This window comes from Micrasema longulum, unplaced genomic scaffold (assembly GCF_059751315.1).
Source record: "Micrasema longulum isolate JH-2025_06_02 unplaced genomic scaffold, ASM5975131v1 h1tg001086l, whole genome shotgun sequence".
Taxonomy (NCBI): domain Eukaryota; kingdom Metazoa; phylum Arthropoda; class Insecta; order Trichoptera; family Brachycentridae; genus Micrasema; species Micrasema longulum.
Genome location: NW_028278274.1, coordinates 19,356 through 40,863, shown reverse-complemented (window position 1 = coordinate 40,863; position 21,508 = coordinate 19,356). Strand labels below are relative to the sequence as shown.

General features: G+C 34.3%; 2 protein-coding genes and 1 non-coding gene across 11 annotated transcripts in view; 2 read left to right on the top strand and 1 right to left on the bottom strand.

Annotated features, from left to right (window-relative positions):
- The first annotated feature begins 2,553 nt into the window (after positions 1–2,553).
- On the top strand, positions 2,554–8,022 carry LOC148277074 (RNA-binding protein squid-like). 4 transcript variants are annotated; one of them, XM_088233373.1, is made up of 9 exons: positions 2,564–2,785; positions 3,446–3,499; positions 3,918–3,958; positions 4,144–4,418; positions 4,559–4,690; positions 5,084–5,366; positions 6,154–6,219; positions 7,174–7,293; positions 7,384–8,022. In XM_088233373.1, the coding sequence occupies exons 4-8, from the start codon at positions 4,275–4,277 to the stop codon at positions 7,257–7,259; spliced, it is 711 nt and encodes a 236-aa protein (XP_088089499.1). In that variant the 5' UTR covers positions 2,564–2,785; positions 3,446–3,499; positions 3,918–3,958; positions 4,144–4,274; the 3' UTR covers positions 7,260–7,293; positions 7,384–8,022. The 4 variants fall into 4 exon arrangements, with proteins under 4 accessions (XP_088089497.1, XP_088089498.1, XP_088089499.1 ...); XM_088233371.1 differs by lacking the exon at positions 3,446–3,499 and having other exon boundaries at positions 2,554–2,785; XM_088233374.1 differs by lacking the exon at positions 6,154–6,219.
- Positions 4,001–4,069, top strand: LOC148277075 (small nucleolar RNA snR61/Z1/Z11). The gene has a single exon (XR_015823598.1). It is a non-coding gene; the product is annotated as a small nucleolar RNA snR61/Z1/Z11 (small nucleolar RNA).
- Positions 8,023–10,568: 2,546 nt separating the features above from the next.
- LOC148277073 (uncharacterized) overlaps positions 10,569–21,508 on the bottom strand; it is a 28,488-nt gene continuing 17,548 nt past the window's right edge. For 2 of the 6 annotated variants that reach the window (XM_088233363.1, XM_088233362.1), the window contains exon 2: positions 10,569–14,805. In XM_088233363.1, the coding sequence (XP_088089489.1) occupies positions 11,244–14,771 (3,528 nt within the window). In that variant the 5' untranslated portion in view covers positions 14,772–14,805 and the 3' untranslated portion in view covers positions 10,569–11,243. Of the gene's footprint in view, positions 14,806–16,559; positions 16,802–21,508 lie in introns of those variants that run through there. The other 4 variants (XM_088233361.1, XM_088233365.1, XM_088233364.1 and 1 more) reach the window with 4 other exon arrangements.

Here is a 21,508-nt window from a genome sequence, read left to right as displayed (position 1 = left end):
AATTTTAAAAAATGTTTTTTTTTATTTTAATTTTATAAATAAAGGCTTTCTCAGAACTCCTATACACTTAACTCAATTTCGTTAAAAAAAGGTCAGTTGGACAAAAACTAACAAAAACCACGATATACAGGGTGTTCTTTAAACCCTGTCACATCCGAAACCAAGATGATCAGTATGGGCAAGAAGACATATTAGCATATTTAAAAAAATGTTTAGAACAAAGAATTTTTTTAACAAAATATTTTAAAAATCAAATGGTTGCTTATTTCTGCACGGGAGAAGTGAGGGGAGCGCGGCGCAGCATCAGACTCCCCCCTCCTAGTTTCTCCCTTGCAGAAGTAAGGAACGATTTGTTTTTTTTTTTAATATATATATATTTTTAAATTCATATGATCTAAAAAAAATGTTTGATGTGCTAATATGTCTTCTTGCTCATACTGATCATCCGGGTGTCGAATGTGACAGGGTTTAATGAACACCCTGTATAAATAATTTATTACCACGCTCAGTACGTTCGAATGTTTAATAATGCTATTTTGATTTGTTAATACCCGTCGGTGAATCAATTAAACATATAAATAATATTTCAACAAACGCAAAATATTGTAATATAAATTTCGTTTGTGTTAATAGGTACACTAGAATGATATTTATGTGAAAAATTGGTGTTACGCTCACATAAAGCAGGGGGTGTTAAAGATTTCAACTCACTTCACCTTATTAAAGAATTAAAATGTGTGTCATCATTATTTTATTTACATCTAGGCATCACTATAAATTTCTATAACTCACAATTTTTTTTAAATAAAGTAGGTATGCATAAAGAAAAGACGTTTTTGTATTCATTGATTTATAAGTGCATCTTTATGAACTGTACTTAAAGCATTTGTTTCAATATATACAACCAATTACGCTTCAAAAATAATATTTTATTGATACGAAGTTGTTTACATACATTATTCAAAAAATATATATTTCACATATGAGGGTGGGTCAAATATTGTTTGCATAAAGCGGAGACGAGAACGAAATACGAATTTGAAAGCTTTAGAGTGATAAACATAGATGTATGGGATACGAACAAACTCACGAAACGAAGGCATTTTTATTATTATAGTTGCATAATTCATAAAGCGCCATTTTTTGAGAAAATCGCCTCAAAGGCGCTGTGCAGTAAATAAATATCCCAGCACGAATTGCAGCTACAGAGCGCATGGAAGAAAAATAATTTAGCCCCCGCTAGAACACCTGAGTTGAGAGGTAAAAAAGCCAAAAAAAACTAAGAAAACAATGCATTTCAGTTTTTGAATGATATAAAAATAAATAAATATAAGCTCGTTTTTAAAAATGGGAGTTAGATTATAACAAGTCTTGCGGCGGCTGAGGGGCTGAGTGCATGGACTTTTAAAATTCTTGACCCCATATACAAATTTTAAGTATTTTATGGTTGATAACATTTACATATTGAAGCAAGATTAACAATCGTCTTGCAGCTACAAAGCGCATGGATGAGTGGAATTCTAGAAATTTAAAACTATATCAATAAATTTATAAAACATGAATATTGAGCAGAGTAAATAATTTGTCAAGCATTCGTGCTAAAAAGTTAACAATAAAAAAAAAAAAACGAAAAGCACTTTTTAACATTATGGTTAGCAAAATAAAGTAACACATCCAAGCAAAAAGGCGTCTGTTCTAGGGAGGATTTGTTTGTTAAATTTATTTTTGATTTACTGCACAAAAGACCAAAAGAAGGCCCAATTACAGTACTGAATACCCAGACTTAAAAAAAGCTATTTTGTGTTCTCACTAGAAATCAAATCCGGAACTTTCCGGACAGTCAGGACGTTGATTAGATTTGATATTATCAAAATACTTAAAATAAGAAAAACACTTTATAATTTAACTGCATGATTTTTAATAAAAAAATGTCTGAAAAATATGTTTAATTTGTCTGTTAACTTATTTCTTAATCTTGAAAGTATCAGCACTTAATTTATTTAAAATAAAAAGTGTTTTTGGAAAAGTTAATTGAATTTAAATTATAATTGTCAATTTGATTTGAAACATTCTTTTTCACATAAAATTATTTGTATTTATTGTTTATTTATTGCATTGTCAGGTTTATATAAACAGGTAAATTGTTTCAAATACAATTCTACAAAAATAAAATATATTTCGTCCATAATTTATAACCTACCTAAATACGATATTAAAATTGTAGTATTTTATATTAGTCCCATTTTTATTTGTAGATATTTTATCCTGTCTTTCTGTAAAAATAATCCAGTACCTACCGGGGTTTGGTATTTTTCGTTTCACGTTGTTGTTATCCCTGACGAAAATGCGTATTGAAAATTACCGAGTGGCTTTATTGTTGTTTCTTTCTTGCATTCGCACTTTCATATCTCTTTCTCATGTGGGCTGTGCCCATATTTTTTTTTGACAGGAAATCAATGGCTAGTCATCAAAATGCTTCGTTCCTATTGGTGGAATTAATGCGCGCCATTTCTGCGCGGCTTCCGACCTAAGCATCATAGCCGGCGTCTTTCCGCCACTCGTCCTTCTTCTTTCAACGTCTGAAGAGAGCGGTAGTGTCAGTCTGTCCTAAGTTAAATTATAACTTTTTTTTGGCGTGTGGCCAAGAAGTTATGGGAAACGGTGATAACAATTTTGCACAGGACGTAACTGAAGACCAAACAATGAACGGGACATCAGAAAACGGTGGAAATGACAATGCAATGGATAATGGAAGCGCCGAAGCACCCGGCAGGGATGACGACAGGTATAACGAACTATATTTTGTGATGTTAAATATCTAATTTCAACTTATTTCCAACTTAAATCGATTCCAATATGTAATTTCTTGCCTGTTACTATATATGAATAGAATAGTTTGTAATATATTAGCGTAATCTCGATTTGTTCCGACACCGCTATGGCGGACGCCACCGGCCCGTGTCTCGCATTAATTTGTTAATCCGAGTTCATCCCGTTATTTCCAGAGCAATCACTAGTTTTTACAATACTTTGGCATGCTACTTTAACTAAATAATTAATTGATATGTGTAGTTTATAATATTTCAGATGCTTTACTTTCTTTTTCCTCTTATAATTTTCACTGTCGCTGAGGCGTGTATAAAATGGCGTCCCAAGCCTAGATTTTGGCGCCGCGTCGTTATTGATTTTTCGCACTAAGTTCAACTGGGAAGTCTGCTCACTGTAAAGTTCTCTCCAAATTGGGGTATTCCAGAAGATATCGGCACTTTGCGAATCAAAATTAAAAGTTTTATTTTCAGATCTTTTCCTGTTTGTTGCTTTGTTAGTAGACTTTTTGTGAGCAATCGGGTAAATGTCGCGGTGTAAGGTCATTGGTCAGTTTGGGTCAGGTACGCTAGCCACCTAGCCAGCAGAATGGAGTAATAACTTGGGTGTCTGTCTGCAGGTAGAGGAAAGCGGCGGCCGCGCGCGCTGTCACCATACCGGAGACGCCATGATGGTATTTATCTCTTGGAAGGGTCTCTTAACGTAATGCTCAAACCAAACTGACTTGCCTCGCCCAACTTTTGGGCCACACTCCATATTTATTTGTTTGCATTGTTAATTCATATTGATATTTTTGTCTCTTTGTTCATAGTAATTTTTATTTTACTTGCAAATATTGTTTTGACAATTTTTGACAAAAATTTCATTGTCGTATTACTTTTAAAATTTTCCAGATACTTGATTTGCAGTCTTACAGGTCCATTTGATGAGGCATTCTTATTTGATGCAGTGCTTTGGAGAATTTCACATTAATTTTAATTAACTGTAAACAAAGTACTGCGTAATGTTAACGTAACTGAGCGTACTTTTGGCAAACTAGCTTCGGCTCGATTTCAATTTTTACATTACTAATGTCTTTTGTATATTTACAGAAAATTATTTGTCGGAGGACTGAGCTGGGAAACCACAGACAGTAAGTATAAGTTCTCCTAAATATCGCATCTTAAAACTCAATTTAACATGATGATCATTCCAGTTCTGCTACTGAGTAGCGTTGAAGATACTCATACCAAACTTCTGACACTATTACCATATTACTACAATGATACTCTCAAACCTTCTTACACTCACTAACGACATGTATTATTTTCTTTACAGAGGAACTAAGGGAACACTTTGGTGCCTATGGAGACATTGACAGCATTAATGTTAAGACTGACCCTAACACTGGAAGGTCGAGAGGATTCGCCTTCATCGTGTTCAAAGCCTCCGACTCTATTGAGAAGGTTATGAATGCTGGTGACCACACAATTAACAACAAGAAAGTTGACCCCAAAAAAGCCAAGGCGCGTTTTGGAAAAATCTTTGTCGGAGGATTGAGCAGTGAGATCTCAGATGAGGATATCAAGTCGTACTTCGCTCAGTACGGAACTGTAAGTATTTATATACATATATGTTACATATATACATTATTCATTACAAGCTACTTTTTCAATTCAACCGTCTTACAATTATTTTATGAAAGCTTTATTTCGTATCAACCATGTGGTTAATAGAATTGTTTTTATTTTAGATTGTGGAAGTTGAGATGCCATTCGACAAGACAAAGAACCAAAGGAAAGGATTCTGCTTCATCACATTCGAGTCAGAGCAAGTTGTCAATGAACTGCTCAAGACACCCAAACAAACCATTTCTGGAAAGGAGGTAATTATAAAATATTTTTTTTATCCTTAAAACAAGTATAGAGTGAATCTGTTGATACTGTTGCATTCCAGTATTTCTATCACAATTAATTTAGCTTATGAATAAAATATTTAATTCAATACGCGTGTTTTAAAATAAAATCAAAGTAAATGTTGGGTTCATGTTATTAGCTCAAAATAAATTTTAAAAATTGTATTTATGAATGCTGCTGGGATGAAATGTGACAGGGAGTCAGAGGTGGTCGGCTCACACTTCAGCGCTAGCAATAGCAGAACCCTCTGGGGTGCGACCACTGTGCTGATTGCGTCCTGTCCTGTCTGAGCGTGGGAGGAGAGCGGGGTGAGCGGCCGCACGGTGCGTGCGGACGGATACTGACAGCGCCTTCTGTTACAGGTTGACGTGAAGAAGGCCACGCCGAAGCCCGATGGGCCTGGAGGGCTGGGCGGACGCGGGGGCACTCGCGGGGGCCGTGGCGGGCGCGGCGGACGCGGGGGCCGCGGCGGCGGCTACGGGGGCCAGGGCGGCTGGGGCGGAGGCCAGGGCTACGGGGGCTACGGCGGTTACGGCCAGGGAGGCTACGGCGGCGGCTACGACGGCTACGGCGGAGGCTACGACTACTACGGCACGGGCTACGGTGGTTACGGCGGCTACGATTACACCGGCTACAACAACTATGGTAATAAAGCACACAATAAGCAGCACCACCAACAGCAGCACTAGCTGGAACCTCGACGCCGCCTGAAATATTGTTCGGTTAATGCTGAGAGATATTTATTTTTTGGATAACTTTTTTCGACCCTGAAAATAATATACGAAGCCATTTAAAAGAACAATATTTTATACGTGAGATACCTTTCATATATATAATGTATATAATTTAGTTTATGTTTGTAATACCACGTTTGGCATTTGTAGCACTGTCCACATGGCTCTGGTTGCCTCCCGACAGTGCTACATTTGGGAAATTGGGTAAATAGTATATGGAAGATACATTGTGAAATATTGAGCTTTTAAATAAAGCATTTCTTAAATGGTATTCTCAATGTGTTTGCCATATATTCATACCCTATTTCCACTGCCTCGTCCCACCATCCTCCATTCTATACACTGCTACTGCTCCACACTGAGCCGAGCCCTCTGGGAAAGGAAATCATCATACTATTAACTTCCTTCAATTATCGCTTCAACTACCATACGCTTTAAATAAGCTCTATCTCAAATTATTCTGAAGGCTGGCTAAGAGTATTATTGACAAAAGGATCACAATTGAAAATCACACAGATTTGCCGTAAAACCCCTGATGCTGAATAATGGGTTTGAATAGTTTGGTTCGCCTTCTGAAATCACCATAAATAAAATTGGAATAATATTGTACTATGGTATAAAGCAGTCAGTATGTAGTTATAAAGTCACTTGAGAATAAGAGGCCTGTTTTGCTAATAAGCAATTTGTTATTGTGCCAGACTACGGCGGCTATGGGGGGTACGAGGGAGGTTACGGAGCTCGGAGCGGCGCCCCCCGAGGCAAAGGTACCCCCGTCTTAGCTCAATTTTAGTTCTCCCGTAACACTCGGCAGACTAAACTTTCTCACGCAGATTGTCATACAGCCGAACAGCCTGTCCCGTCGTAGTGGCGAGCAACGCTGTGGGTTTTGTAGCATCTAAATTAACTTATTCACACGGACATTTCTGGTCTTGTGTGTCTGATGTCTATAGTATGACAATCTGTTCAGTGGTTGGAGTAATCGGGTGTATTTGAAAACATAGGAAGAAAACACAAAAACAAAATTTGCGCTTGCATTTGTTACATTATGGAAAGTTTAGACTGCTGACAGAAGTGTTTTTATTTTACCTTTGTGTGCTGTTGTTCTGCTTGCACTGAATCGATTCCACAGAAAATACGACGGAATAGCATTTTCCAGAGTGTTTAAAGTTAATGCATGCGAGGTAAAGTTGGCACTGTCTTACCAGTATTCTGATAAATATTTCCTTCATCTTCATCACTCTGCTGTCAGGCTGTCCTAAAATGTTATTTTACGAACAGACTGAAAGTAGAGAATACCCTCACATTCTAACATTTAAATAGTTCTAGTTTGTTTCTGTTCGAGAAGTCTAATGATGTTATAATTACATATGTTTTTATATTCATACATAATATATTGTACATAATATAATTAATATCATTTGACTTCGATTATTTGCCCTTTATGGATGACTGAACAAGTATTGTAAATGTTCGCGACATAGTTATAAAATAAATAATATAAGAGTCAAAACAAACAAAATTAAGATATGGCGAGTAAGCTTTTGAAGGACATGATTCTTCCGCAAAGCGATGTATTCCCAAGTTTAGTACAGTACAGTCTAGTTCTAGTATAGTATGAAGTGAGATTAGCTGTTGGTACAGTAGGTGTCGCGTAGTCGCGGGATGTTGAGTTGGGAATGTGGCTATGTATAACGGGGTTTATATTGTGCGTGGTGCAGGGAGCTCAGGCGGAGGCTACACAGGAGGGAAGCAGCGTGGTGGAGGAGGCGGTGGACGAGTCAACCAGAGGCACCAGCCGTACTGAGCTAGCGCGCATCTCCTCCACGTCTTCTGTTAAGGTAAACCTTACCTTACCATACTTCCTCTCTTATTGCGCTAGTATTAGTTAAGTTAGTAACTAGGCCACTAAGTATTGGTTCTGTTTCCAGGTTAAGAATCATCTCTCGTCATCGTGTAATTTCCGATGCTCTTGGTAAGCTCACCGCATCTTCATGAGAATCAGATCATTCCATATCATCGAAAGGGAAGGGAAGTGAATAGGCAGTTAGGAAGTAATCCAGCAACTAGTGACGGATGCCACGTCCGGTATGAAAGGAATCCCAACTCAACAATTCAATCGTGTTCATCGCCCGCATTTTTGTATCTTACGTTTACTGTATTAACTCTTAGATCTTGTACAAATTCTATTATTACGGATAATTTAAAGTTTGTGACATCCCGCTCGGGGGACCAGTCCCTCATTATTGTTTGTCCTCCTTATATCTTGTGTGAGAAATATTTTTTATTTTATACACTTACGCGATCGTTTTCGGAGACTGTGTATTTTATGGAACAAATAAGGAACCGTTAAGTATTTTATGTTCCCGTGCCGGGATATGGTCTGTAGGATGTACTTGGGGGTCCCCTCCAAGTATACCAATCCTGCTAGAGGCCCCATGAATTGACATTTCGTGTCTAGCAATTCTTAATGTTAGTAAATTGTAGATTATAAGTAAATTGATCTGATATTATTCAGATATTCAAAATTGATGTACACGTCTTGGAAAATAAATCTTGTGTAAATAAAATATGTATTTTTCTTTAAATAAATCTTGTTTGACTTACTTTTATGCTTTGTTTTCCATCTTCATATTTTGATGGAAATAGAACACTACCGTTTTACTACCCAGAGCCCCGATTACAATGGGAAGTTAACTGAGTTGTCTTCGACTGTCAAAAGAAAAACCGAAATCTGTGTGCGAAAATTACTATATTTCCATGAACATTTAAAGTATTTTCGTCGGTAACCTACAATTTGACATGTTTGGAAGAAAATATTGTATGCATATTCTGCTTTTCATACAGAAAACTTAATTTTACTTTGTAGATAAAATTGAAAATAAATCTGAACAATCATTGTAATCGGGGCCCAGATTCTACAATTTCCAAGGAAATCCAGTACATGTATACAAATATTTGGGCACACCCAAAATGTCATTTCTGAGATGTTAATCTGGTGGAAAAACCGGGATGAGGGTAAAGTTGCAATAATTATGAGGTAAGAATTTAAACTCCGATCGTGTTTTCCATGTGGTGGTGGGCGGAGGACGCGACGCCGCGCCGCGTCACTTCATACAGACCTTCCTCATGCACGCACGATAATTATTCTGCCATATGCAAGTATGCTTTGCAGATGGTCTGTATTTTTTAGTTTTGCGGTCATTCGGGTCGTTAACCTCGGACAGCGGTTGGTAACCTCATCTTCGAATAAACTTGTGGAAATCATTGTGCAAGTCATTTCGCGTAAATTATTTCACAATTTTGCGATAGCATTGCACTCTAGCAGTCTTTAACGAAACAAGTGAGCAAACAAATTGATTCCTTGACTGCTTCTTAAATATGATTATAAAACTTGTCGATAGATGACTATACTGTTAAGTTTTTTCTGGTATAACTAGATAGCAGGATAAATAATTTCAAACGTATTTCGGTAGATGGCGAAAGCATCACCATTTTGTGGTCATGAAAATTTCTTAGTCCAACAATATGGAATTATGTACTGTAATGCTACATTACACTTTTATTTTATTTTTTGTTTTCCTATTTATTTATTACGTATGCACGTATATTTTTTTTCTAGGGAATCTATTTAACATTAACATGTAGTGTCCTCATTTCAGTTAGTTCAAAGTTCCAACCTGGTTAGTTGACATGACACGAGTATGATGGGATATTTTTGTAATAGAATATTTTTAAATCAGTTTATATAACATAGACAGTTATTAAGAATATAAGAATCAAATTAGTGTAAAATATCAACTAACTAAATATAATATTGAAATAATAATTAGGAAGTTCGGAGGTTTTTTAAAAATATTTTTTATTTGTTAATATATTTAAAATTTCAAACTAAGCTAATTTTTTTAAACATTTTTTTATATCGTATCGCTACGACTTTTTAAAGTGTTTTTTTTCTTACTCGTCGCGCGTGACGTTACTAGTTCTCAATAATGAGTTGTCCCGATTGGTGGGTCGGCTTCTCGGTAATCAACATTCTATCATTGGTTAATTTAGAAGAAATTATGATGTCCTTGTCAGTTTTATTGATTGTTTCATACATTTTAGAGGAACTTCGCTGTACAATTAAATGCTCTAATTTTTACAGCGCGCGAGAAAACAATTTAATATCCAATTTCCCGTAGCGCTGAACTTCCTCATTGTTACAGAAATAAATACATAATATTTTATTAAATATAAACCCAAGTACACCTTATGTCACTTTAACATACATTTTAGAACACTAATCAGTATTAGTGTTGCTGCCCGAGTAATTATATTGCATCGAGTTCTTTTGATATTATATATTTTTTAATAAAATTTAAGCAGTAGGCACCTCACAAATAATTCATTACTGTCTTGCATCCGATATCGTAAACTCTACGACTAGTTAACTTGTCTGATAGGTAGGCACCTCAAAGGTTTTTAAATAAGGATCTTAATAATTTTAGTGCTGTTTTTTACTGGTTCAAGGATCGAACGAGATCAACCTCCTCAGGCGATATTACAATACTTTTTTTCAGTGGTTGTATTTATTTGTTAATAAACTATATTTTTTATGTATTATCGCTTTGATTTTTTAAATTTTGAAATTACTCCACGCGTGACGTCACTTGTTGTCGTCAGTGAGTTGTTCTGACATTTAAAAAGTGAACCCTGTACGTGTGAAAACACGATACATTTTCAAAAAAACTTCGTCTTACAATTAAATGCTTTCATTTTTACCGCGGGTAAGAATTTTTTATTATATCCAATTTTCCGTCGATTTCAAATAACCGAAACCTCTTTAAATTTGTGTTTTCGAAATATCGCTGATCATTTTTTTTACAGTTAGCATACCTTTTTACTGTTTACATGAGAACAACTGAAAGTAGTTACTTAAAGCTTTTGGAATTCCAATATCCAAATTATTTTTCTAAAATTTTTTTAAACAAATTAAAGACGTATTGAATGCGCTTCGGTTAAAATGGCAATAAAATAAAACATGTAAAATACGTTTTTACATTATATTATACACAACACTGAAATGGAATACAGAATTATGTACCTAGATTAAATGGGGAAAAAAAACAAAGTGTAAGTTTTTCGTAACATGTATTTAGAGAATAATTGCCGTTTTGCAATAGCATTCATGACTTATCACTAAGTTTACTGCGAAATATTTTACGAGCTGCAAGTTTTTATACAAGAAAATACCAACACGTACCTAATTAAAACACACAATAAAAATTCGAGAGAAGAGCTTTTCATTATATTCAAAGGCTTAATTACGGAAGTTTCATTAAATTCTATTGACTAATGTCTCGTTAAATCACATAATTGCGCTTCTATTTAGGGATGTTTCCTTGTTTTATAACATAAAAACGACTTCATTTTTGCAATGTATCGCTATTTAATTTTTTTTTTTTTTTATCTAATATTAAAACGCTTAACCCTTACAAAGCACAAGCACAAATTTCATCAAATAAAATCGAGATGTTTAATGAGTAAATTGTACCTAAGTATAACCGTTAAAAAATAATATATTAAAAGTATAAAGGTAAATTATGCATTAAAAAAATCACCTGGAAAGTACTAAATAAATGTAATAAATAAATGTTTAATATTTTATTCGACTAACAAAATTACCTAACAACACTAATAAGATTCTGAAAATTATCTCAAATTATTGAGATATTTTTTGAGGCTGTCACTGTTCATTTGATGAAGATTCTTTTGTATCCTCTCGGGATGTTATTTGTTTTAATAAGTGTTAAAAAGGTTCAGGGCGTGTTGAAGACGAGCAGTTAGCCGTGTAGGGAGACTCGCAGACTTTGGAACTAGGGCTGAAGTGTAATCCTTGAGGGCAGTTCATGGAAATTAAATGCCCGCCGTCACAAACATAGAATTTGCTACAGCTATCAGGGTCTGGTCTCAAGTCAGCGTGAGGATTGTTGCTTTGTTCGCATTGTTTAGTTCGTTTCAAATTTTCATTGGAAATTCTGAATGGAATACGGGAGTTCTTGAAATCACTAGTTCTGAATGCTGTTGTGTAATTTTGAGTATTATTCTGATGTTGACATCCCGCGTTTTGAGGATAATCACACAATTTTATAGATGGGTTAAAATGTAAACCACTCGGACAAGACATCGAAGTAAGTGTAGTTTTTTCGCAAACGTAATACCTTCCGCAGTCTTCACGATCTGGTCTCAAATCAGCAAAAGACCCACTGTTTTGTACACATTGATTTGATTGATTGTCTTGGATCACACCACCTCCTTCGCCAAGTCCGGAGACATTAAAATGAATATTAGAGCTATTCAAATAACCAGATGGTGATGGTGTAGTGTAGTTTTGAGTGTCATTTTGTGATTGGCATCTCGAGTTTTGAGGATAATCACACACTTTGACATTAGGATTGAAGTGTAAGCCATCGGGACAAGGCATGGAAATGAGAGTCTTCCCTTCGCAGACGTAGTATCTTCCGCAATCGTTAGGATCTGGTCTCAAATCAGCAAAAGGCCCACTGTTTTGTACACATTGATTGGTTTGATTGTATTGGATCACACCACCTCCTTTGCCAAGTTCGGAGACATTAAAATGAATATTAGAACTATTCCAATAACCAGACGGTGATGGTGTAGTGTAGTTTTGAGTGTCATTTTGTGGTTGGCATCTCGCATTTTGAGGATAATCACACACTTTGATATTAGGATTGAAGTGTAAGCCATCGGGACAGGGCATGGAAATGAGAGTCTTCCCTTCGCAGACGTAGTATCTTCCGCAATCGTTAGGATCTGGTCTCAAATCAGCAAAAGGCCCACTGTTTTGTACACATTGATTTGTTTGATTGTCTTGGATCACACCACCTCCTTCGCCATGTTCGGAGACATTAAAATGAATATTAGAACTATTCCAATAACCAGACGGTGATGGTGTAGTGTAGTTTTGAGTGTCATTTTGTGGTTGGCATCTCGCATTTTGAGGATAATCACACACTTTGATATTAGGATTGAAGTGTAAGCCATCGGGACAGGGCATGGAAATGAGAGTCTTCCCTTCGCAGACGTAGTATCTTCCGCAATCGTTAGGATCTGGTCTCAAATCAGCAAAAGGCCCACTGTTTTGTACACATTGATTTGTTTGATTGTCTTGGATCACACCACCTCCTTCGCCATGTTCGGAGACATTAAAATGAATATTAGAACTATTCCAATAACCAGATGGTGATGGTGTAGTGTAGTTTTGAGTGTCATTTTGTGGTTTGCATCTCGCATTTTGAGGATAATCACACACTTTGATATTAGGATTGAAGTGTAAGCCATCGGGACAGGGCATGGAAATGAGAGTCTTCCCTTCGCAGACGTAGTATCTTCCGCAATCGTTAGGATCTGGTCTCAAATCAGCAAAAGGCCCACTGTTTTGTACACATTGATTGGTTTGATTGTATTGGATCACACCACCTCCTTCGCCAAGTTCGGAGACATTAAAATGAATATTAGAACTATTCCAATAACCAGACGGTGATGGTGTAGTGTAGTTTTGAGTGTCATTTTGTGGTTGGCATCTCGCATTTTGAGGATAATCACACACTTTGATATATGGATTGAAGTGTAAGCCATCGGGACAGGGCATGGAAATGAGAGTCTTCCCTTCGCAGACGTAGTATCTTCCGCAATCGTTAGGATCTGGTCTCAAATCAGCAAAAGGCCCACTGTTTTGTACACATTGATTTGTTTGATTGTCTTGGATCACACCACCTCCTTCGCCAAGTCCGGAGACATTAAAATGAATATTAGAGCTATTCAAATAACCAGATGGTGATGGTGTAGTGTAGTTTTGAGTGTCATTTTGTGGTTGGCATCTCGCATTTTGAGGATAATCACACACTTTGATATTAGGATTGAAGTGTAAGCCATCGGGACAGGGCATGGAAATGAGAGTCTTCCCTTCGCAGACGTAGTATCTTCCGCAATCGTTAGGATCTGGTCTCAAATCAGCAAAAGGTCCACTGTTTTGTACACATTGATTGGTTTGATTGTATTGGATCACACCACCTCCTTCGCCAAGTTCAGAGACATTAAAATGAACATTAGAAGTATTCAAATAACCAGATGGTGATGGTGTAGTGTAGTTTTGAGTGTCATTTTGTGGTTTGCATCTCGCATTTTGAGGAGAATCACACACTTTGATATAAGGATTGAAGTGTAACCCATTGGGACAGGGCATGGAGACGAGGGTATTCCCTTCGCAGACGTAGTATTTTCCGCAATCTTTAGAATCTGGTCTCAAATTACCAAAAAGACTACTGACTTGTATACATTGGCTGGGTCCTTCCAACTCTTCTGGAATTATTATTGGACGATCTTCATCTGAACTATTTCCTAATTTACACCATGCATTTTGTGGTAGGTCACACATTTTATAAAGGGTGCTAAAATGTAAACCTTCTGGACATGACATGGAAATGAGAGAATCCCAATTGCACACAAAATACTTGCTACAGTTCTTAGGGTCAGGACGTAAATCAGCCAGGGTTCCATTTCCCTGTTGTTGGCAAGGTTCAAGTTTCCCCGATACTTTCTGCTTCAGCATTTGAGTAAATGCGGCGATAACATTATTTTTTTGTTTAAAAATTCTTACCGATGTGCTATTTTCCGATATGCATCTTACGTTATGGGGGTAATCGCAAACATTTTTTTTTTTATTAAAATGTAAGCCGGCGGGGCATTCCATGGGAATGAGCAGTTCTTTCTCACACACATAATATTTACTGCAATGCTTCGGATCAGGTCTCAAGTCAGCATTTAATGTGTTTTGTTGTTCACATCGCTCAAGATTTCTGACGGGCATATCGCTAACAAAATCTCTCCGTGAAAGCTCGGAAGTCAAGTAAGGAATACGCGTATTGAAGTGAAATTCGCAGCCAGCAAATTGAGGATGATCGCAAACTTTCTTTGAAGGGTTAAAGTGAAGATTAGCCGGACAATCTCTGCAGAGTGGTTTTTGCCCGACGGCGACACAGACATAGAAGAGGCGACAGTCATCAGGGTGTGGTAATAATCTATCATCTCCAATATCCGTCGGGCATATGACATTGGTAACACTATTGTCGATGCACCTCTGAGAAATGTTATTAGAATCGGAGTGATTTTCCAAAACTACTGTATTCCTATTGGAGAGTTTTTTCAGAATTGATTGTTTCAAACTTTCTTCGCTACTGTTGTTTTCGTCGGTACCAGAGCTGTCGCTGCTACACAACTCACATCTTGCTAGGCTGGATTTAATACAATTGCGCATAATTTTATCAAAGCTTTCATCCTTTGGACAGTCCCTGAAACAAAATATAATAATTTTTATTTTTTTAAATTATTTTTATTTTCTTTTATTCAGGAAACATACAGTACAGTTACAAAGTTTCATATTTTACACAATTGGACTTAATTCTAATGGACCAGTGAAGTTTCCATATTAAAAAGCAATTAAATGAAAGGTTAATTATGAAAGTATAAAAAAGAGAAGGAAAAAGAAAACATAAATGAAAGTTGTTTAAAAATTAAAATTTTAGTGAAAATATGTAATAAGTATTCATTTATCTATAAGTTAATCAGGAAAGAAATCTTTAACAGTGTTTGATTATGTCCAAATGCTTGCCGACTGGCTGGATTTCCTCCCTAGGGAGTTGTTCATATTTAAATTTATATTAACAGTGAGGGAAAACATTTTTGAGAAGAGAATATGGAAGTCTAGGCACTTACAGGGCTTATGACCTGTCATTTTTTGTTTTTTTTTTGTTTTTTACAATAAACATTATAATAAAACAGAGTATTAAAAACATAAAACATAATTACATATCAATGAAATACATATTAATAGAAAAATAGTAAACAAAAAAATCCCACAAAGGCATGGCCTGTTCGTGGGTATAAAAGAAAATGTTAATGAATTTTTGCTCCTATAATAAATAATTGGCTGGTTTAAGTGGCCATTTCACACACTGTGTAACATTCACCATTCTGCCCATGTTTGAACATCCACATTTCCTTAACTCTTCCATCTGTTGACTTTTGTGAAGTAATCCAGCCAGTCTGCAAGCATTTGGACATAATCAAACATTGTTGAATTACTACCTGGTAAAAGAAGAAGTATAAAAATTGGAAATTGTTTTCAGGCGTTGCCTAGTAGGCGATTTGGTTCAGCCGGATGAATCTCATCCACGTGATAAAGGTTTCAGCTCTTTTACTTCACAAAAGTCAACAGATGGAAGAGTTGAGGAAATGGGCAGAATGGTGAATGTTACACAGTGTGTAAAGTGGCCACTTACCATCATTAACGTGAAAGATCTTCAAATGAAAAAAAAAGAACTGAAGAGATATCTTCTAGATACTTTTTAGTGCATGTTTATAAATAAATTTATAAAATATTAATAAAATAAATGTAATATAAACCTGTCATAAAAAAAATGTGTCCCACCGAAAAGTCTTTAGACTTAGTGGGTAACAAATTCTTGTATGTATTTGTTTAATTATAAAATAAACGCTGCTCTGCAGCACTGAAACTGAAAAACCAGCCAATGACAGGTCATAAGCCCTGTAAATGTCTAGACTTCCATATTCCCTTCTCAACAAGGTTTTACCTCTCTGTTGAAATAAATTTAAAAAGAAATCTTTACTATTTTCTTATCTAAAAATGTTTTCACAACTGTAAACAAGTGAGAATTTTATCTTTTCTACATTTTATAAATTACACAGTTGAAACAAACTTTATTCCGCAGCAATTATCTCAAAATTTGTGACAGCTTCGTAGTTTAAAAAAAATACAAGGTATGATAATAAAATTTATAAAAAGCTAGAAATGCAAATAATTTATAATAATCTGATAAACAATGATTTTTTTTATAAATTTATTTATTTAATTTAAAACTTTTTTTTTAAACTCATCCTGATTTAACCAACCGGATAAAATTAAGAGAGGAAAAGAAAGTTATGTGGGTGGAAAGCATTTTTAGTTTGTAGATAAAATTTTGAAAAATGGAATTCTATAACATAAGAAAATTAATATAAATATGTTGTAAGAAATATTTGTTACCTGCTAATGGCTTTACCATTCAGACAGCTAATAAACCGTGAGCAGTCTGAAGGGATAGGAAGTAAAATGACTCCTTGATCAGGACATCTCTTAGGACGACAGTCCTCTGCAGATACCGCAAGAAGACACCACAAACCCACTACATAATATCGAAACATATTTCTCACTACTATACTATTCACAAATTGTTTTCCAAAATAAATGATCGCGAATATTTTACAGCTTGTTTTATCATTCGATTACACTTTTGATTGTTGTGTCTCAATGTCGCGATTTTTTCTTTTTATACCCTCGCGAATCTTTGCAAGATAAGATAGCGATAATTGCCCGTAATATCTTCATAATGATCATTTGTAGAAGATTCGCGGAACCAACAGCTTATAGAATTCAATATTTTAAATCCTTTGATTGCTTTTGTTATTTCCAATTAAACGAACTAACGTATTATGTCGACGTACATCGCATATGTTAATTATAGTGCATACGGCATAAAAGTGTCTTAAGCTTTTTGGCACATACGAGTTTAAAGATGAATAAATTACGAATAACTTAACTGATTTTGCGTTGAATGGTTTTTAATTTCAAACATACCATTGTACTGACATTCGTAAAAGGTTTACTGTGATTATAGTTCCACACTACTTTTTGTCATATAAAGGACTGTTAGATACTTTTTATTTATTTTATTTTATTTTATTAGGTAATTCAACAAAGATACATACTAGAAAACATACAATTTGAAAGCATTCGTCGATACAATGTTACATGCATATATTTTCATTTATAGAATTACACAAAATAGATTGAAATATTAAGTTATAATACATATTGTTTTATTCAGGATACAATGCAATAAAAAATAAGTACGCATGTACTTATTGAATAAGATTTATTCCTAAGAAATTATTCGCAAAAGCTGAGAGAGTATCATGAAAAATGACAATTAATAATAATTATGGCACTACTACTCTTAGATCATTAGTGATCGAGCGAGAAAGTCAAAATATATCACATTGTACAAAATATTGTATGGAATGTATAGACTCTTCTTTCTCTACTGGTTTTAGTTTTGTTATTGAATACTTTTTTTATTTATTTAACTTTTTGTACATAATGTTATTTGTACACTGGCGGGCTTATTGCCAAATGGCAATTTCTGCCAACCAACCAATAAAATAAATGTTTTATTTTTATGATTCAAGTTACAGAACATATTTTATAGAAAAAAAAAGATTAAAAAGCTAAAGATATATAAAAATAGAAATAAACGTATTTGTTTATAAATTACCTTAAATCAAAACTATTACTCAATGGGAAAAAGGAAAGGAGGAGAGATAAAGGAAGAGAAAGGAGATGTTTCTTCAGACGTGATTTAAATAGAAATAATGTAGTAACATCTTTGATGGTGGATGGGAGATGATTCCACAGTTTAGCCGCATGGACACTATATGAGTTTGAGAAGAAAGAGGAATTGTGGATGGGTATTGAGAGAGTGCCTTGAGAATTAGAACGAAGAGGTCAACCATGAACTGATAAGCGTTGAAATTTTTCACGCAGGTATATAGGAGCGTTAGGACTTTGAAGTACATTGAACAGAAGCGAGAGGAAGTGATAGTCTCTCCGCTGTCTAATTTTGAGTTATTATTACTGCAGTATTAAATATCCTTTAATTTAACGGAGATGTAGATGGTTGTTGAGAAAATAATGTATAGGCATTTTTACAAGGCTCACGATTTGTCATCGGTAGTTCAAAACCAAGGCAATTGTCCTACTTGCCTACATTCTTAATGTTATAATTGCATTAAAAAGCGAAAATATTAACAAAGGGAATGTGTGAATTTCTTTCTCACATGCATGTTTGCAATATAATAATGTATCGTGATCTCTTTCGTTTTTCTTTATTAAGTACGTTTCGATATTTTATTATAAATACAGATTTAAATCACAAAATGAAACTAACAATTTTTTGTCTGAATTCGATACATAATTTCTTACTCTAAACAATTATAAAATAAATGCTAAAGCCTTAATTGCAAATAGTAATTATAATTTAATCAGTATTAAACAGAAATTAGCAAACTTTCCATGTTTATATATTTTTTGTAATGATTTCATATATTTATTTAATATTGTTTTTTTTTTTTTTAATATTTGTTTGGGCTCACTCCGCGTGGATCGAAAAAGTTTTCTTAGGACCTAGTTAACAACAAAAACCCTTTTCTCTTTATACTTATGTGTTATTTCATTACTTTTGTTTTTTTTTTCTTTTTACAAGTGGAGTTATACGGAATGACTTCTGGTACAAGTCTACTATTTTTTGCTTTGTATTTAGAAAACTTACAGAAAACTATAATTTGGGTTTATTTGAAAACTTGTGTTGTATTTTGAGGTTGTTTTCTTAAAATAAAGAAGGAAAAAATGTTATGTTATAAATAAAATATTTTGTATGAGAATTAGGAAAACAAAAAGTTTCAGGTATTCAGAATACTCAAAATTTGTGATCTAAAATTAAACTCCTGTGTGGCGAATAAATATACAATTATTTTATTTATGAAATATTTAAAATGTTATTTTCTTAGAGTATATACATATATACTCTAAGGTTATTTTACATGGTGAATAACATTACATGTACATTTATATGTGTCTTTGCGTAAACAATCATACATAAAAACGTCCCGGATAAAATTATGTCAGATTTTTTGTAAAATTAGAATAACGCGCAGATGGTTAAATCTAATCAAATAACAAATAAATATATCAGAGTTGACTATTTTATTATGTTGATTCTTAAAATCAATGAAAATTTGTGGTAGGTAGCATAATAAATAATATGTATAAATTACATGCCTTGGGAATAAGATATCCATTACTCTCATTTATTAAATCGTATCTAACTGGTAAGACACAAAATGTTCGGATAAATAACTATTTATCAACGAGTATTGATGTTACATCGGGTGTACCTCAGGGTGCTCATTTGGCACCCCTGCTTTTCAATTTGTTTATTAATGATGTTGCTAAATCATTCTCTTACTCTCGTTTTCGGCTCTTCGCGGACGACAACAAAATTCTCCAAATAATTCAAACTTAACAAGACTGTTTTCTTCTTCAATCAGACATTAACTCTTTTAACCGATAGTGTAAAGTCAATAAATTAGAACTAAATATTGAAAAATGCAAAATAATGTCATTTCATAGAACAAAACAACCAATTTCCTTCGAGTACCTATTAGAAAACTCCAAAATTGATGTAGTCCAGTCCATCAGAGATTTAGGAGTTGTTTTGGACTATAAACTGATATACAACGAGCATATAGATAAAACAGTAAATAAATCACTGAAATTACTTGGCTTCATTAACAGAATATCCTCTGATTTTACTAATGTCCGTACAATCAAAACTCTTTATTGCTCAACTGTTCGCCCTCTTCTAGAATATGCCTCAGTGGTCTGGTCTCCATTCTATGTCAATCACATAAATCTCATTGAATCAGTCCAACATCGCTTGCTTTGAAAAATAGCGTGGATGCTCGGACTAGAGAGAGATAATTATTCTTATGCTGAAATAGAGTCAATGTTAAATATTTCTAGTCTACAAAAACGTAGAACTAATATTGACTCCATATATATGTTCGGCATACTAAATGGTATAATCGATGTTCCATCATTACTGGGACACGTAAAATTCAATATTCCGACTCGTAGATTGAGAAACAATGAAATACTGTTCATCGATCAGCATAGAACAAACTATGGCCTAAATTCTCCAATGACCCGCCTTTGTCGTATTGTTAACTCAAGACAAGATCTGGACTTTTTTGGTTTAAGTTTACAACGATTTAAACGAGCACTAAATAAATAGTCCAGATCTTGTCTCGATGTCCCTTATGTTTGTCAATGCTTCTTTCTTTTTTAAAAAATGTTTTAAACTATTATTTTATTGTAATATTTAAACCTTATAAATTGTATATATAGACAATGCCCGTTAATAAATAAATAAATAAATAAATAATATTTTCCGGAATATAATAGACAAATTAGATTTATATTGTTTTTATTTTTATCGTAACCTTATTGCCAACAAGACTATTATTGTATACTGTAAAATTAAATAAAGATAAGATTTTATTTTATTTCAACAGTATGAAATTTCAATTAAAAAACATTCGTTATTTATCGGAATTCTGAAAACTGAAAATGCGTGTGCCGACATGAGTCAAGTGATGATTAAGTAAACATAAATGGGATGCATTTCATTATTTTTCCCAATCAAAGAACCCCTCTGGCATATTAATTTAGGATTTATTTAATTTATTAATAAAAATTTACACACCCACTTCTTTCAAAATTCTGTCAGATCTAATAAATAATCACGGCAGCCTCCGTGGTCTAATGGCTAAGACATTGGACTCACGCACATAATGTTTTGGGTTCGAATCCCGATAATTACCTACACAAAAAAACAATTATTTTCATGGTGTTGTGATAAAAAAAAAATACCTACCTATTTTTGGGAGAATAAAAGTAAAATGAAAAACTAAATAAAAAGTCTGTAATAGCTAACGTATTTATTATTTAATGTGTTTCTTGTTTTTCTTTGTTTTGTTTCTTTTTTAAAGTTCTTAATCATGTCTACCGTATTTCTTTTTTTTTGTTCAAATCTTAGCAAATAATTGTATATTATAACGGACTCAGTATTGATGTAGACATTTTTAACTGCACGTTGCATTTGTACAGAAAATTTCTTCATGGGGTCGATTATTTGGGATAGTTGCTGATTTATGCTATGTATATGTGCCGCATGTAATTTATATGTTTGTGTACGTTTTATATGTGCGTTCATGTGTGTGCGTGGATGGCTCAGAGTGTACATTCGGTATTTTTATTTATTTTAATTTATTACCTCCATGGAAAACGCAAACGTCAACAATTATTCTTTTCTCACT

Excerpts from the sequence above, each read along its gene's own strand:
- LOC148277074 (XM_088233371.1), top strand. The coding sequence starts at position 2,652 with ATGGGAAACGGTGATAACAATTTTGCACAGGACGTAACTGAAGACCAA. Across the intron at positions 2,786-3,917 it reads CCCGGCAGGGATGACGACAG|AAAATTATTTGTCGGAGGAC; the intron begins GTATAACGAACT and ends GTATATTTACAG. Across the intron at positions 3,959-4,143 it reads GAGCTGGGAAACCACAGACA|AGGAACTAAGGGAACACTTT; the intron begins GTAAGTATAAGT and ends TTTTCTTTACAG.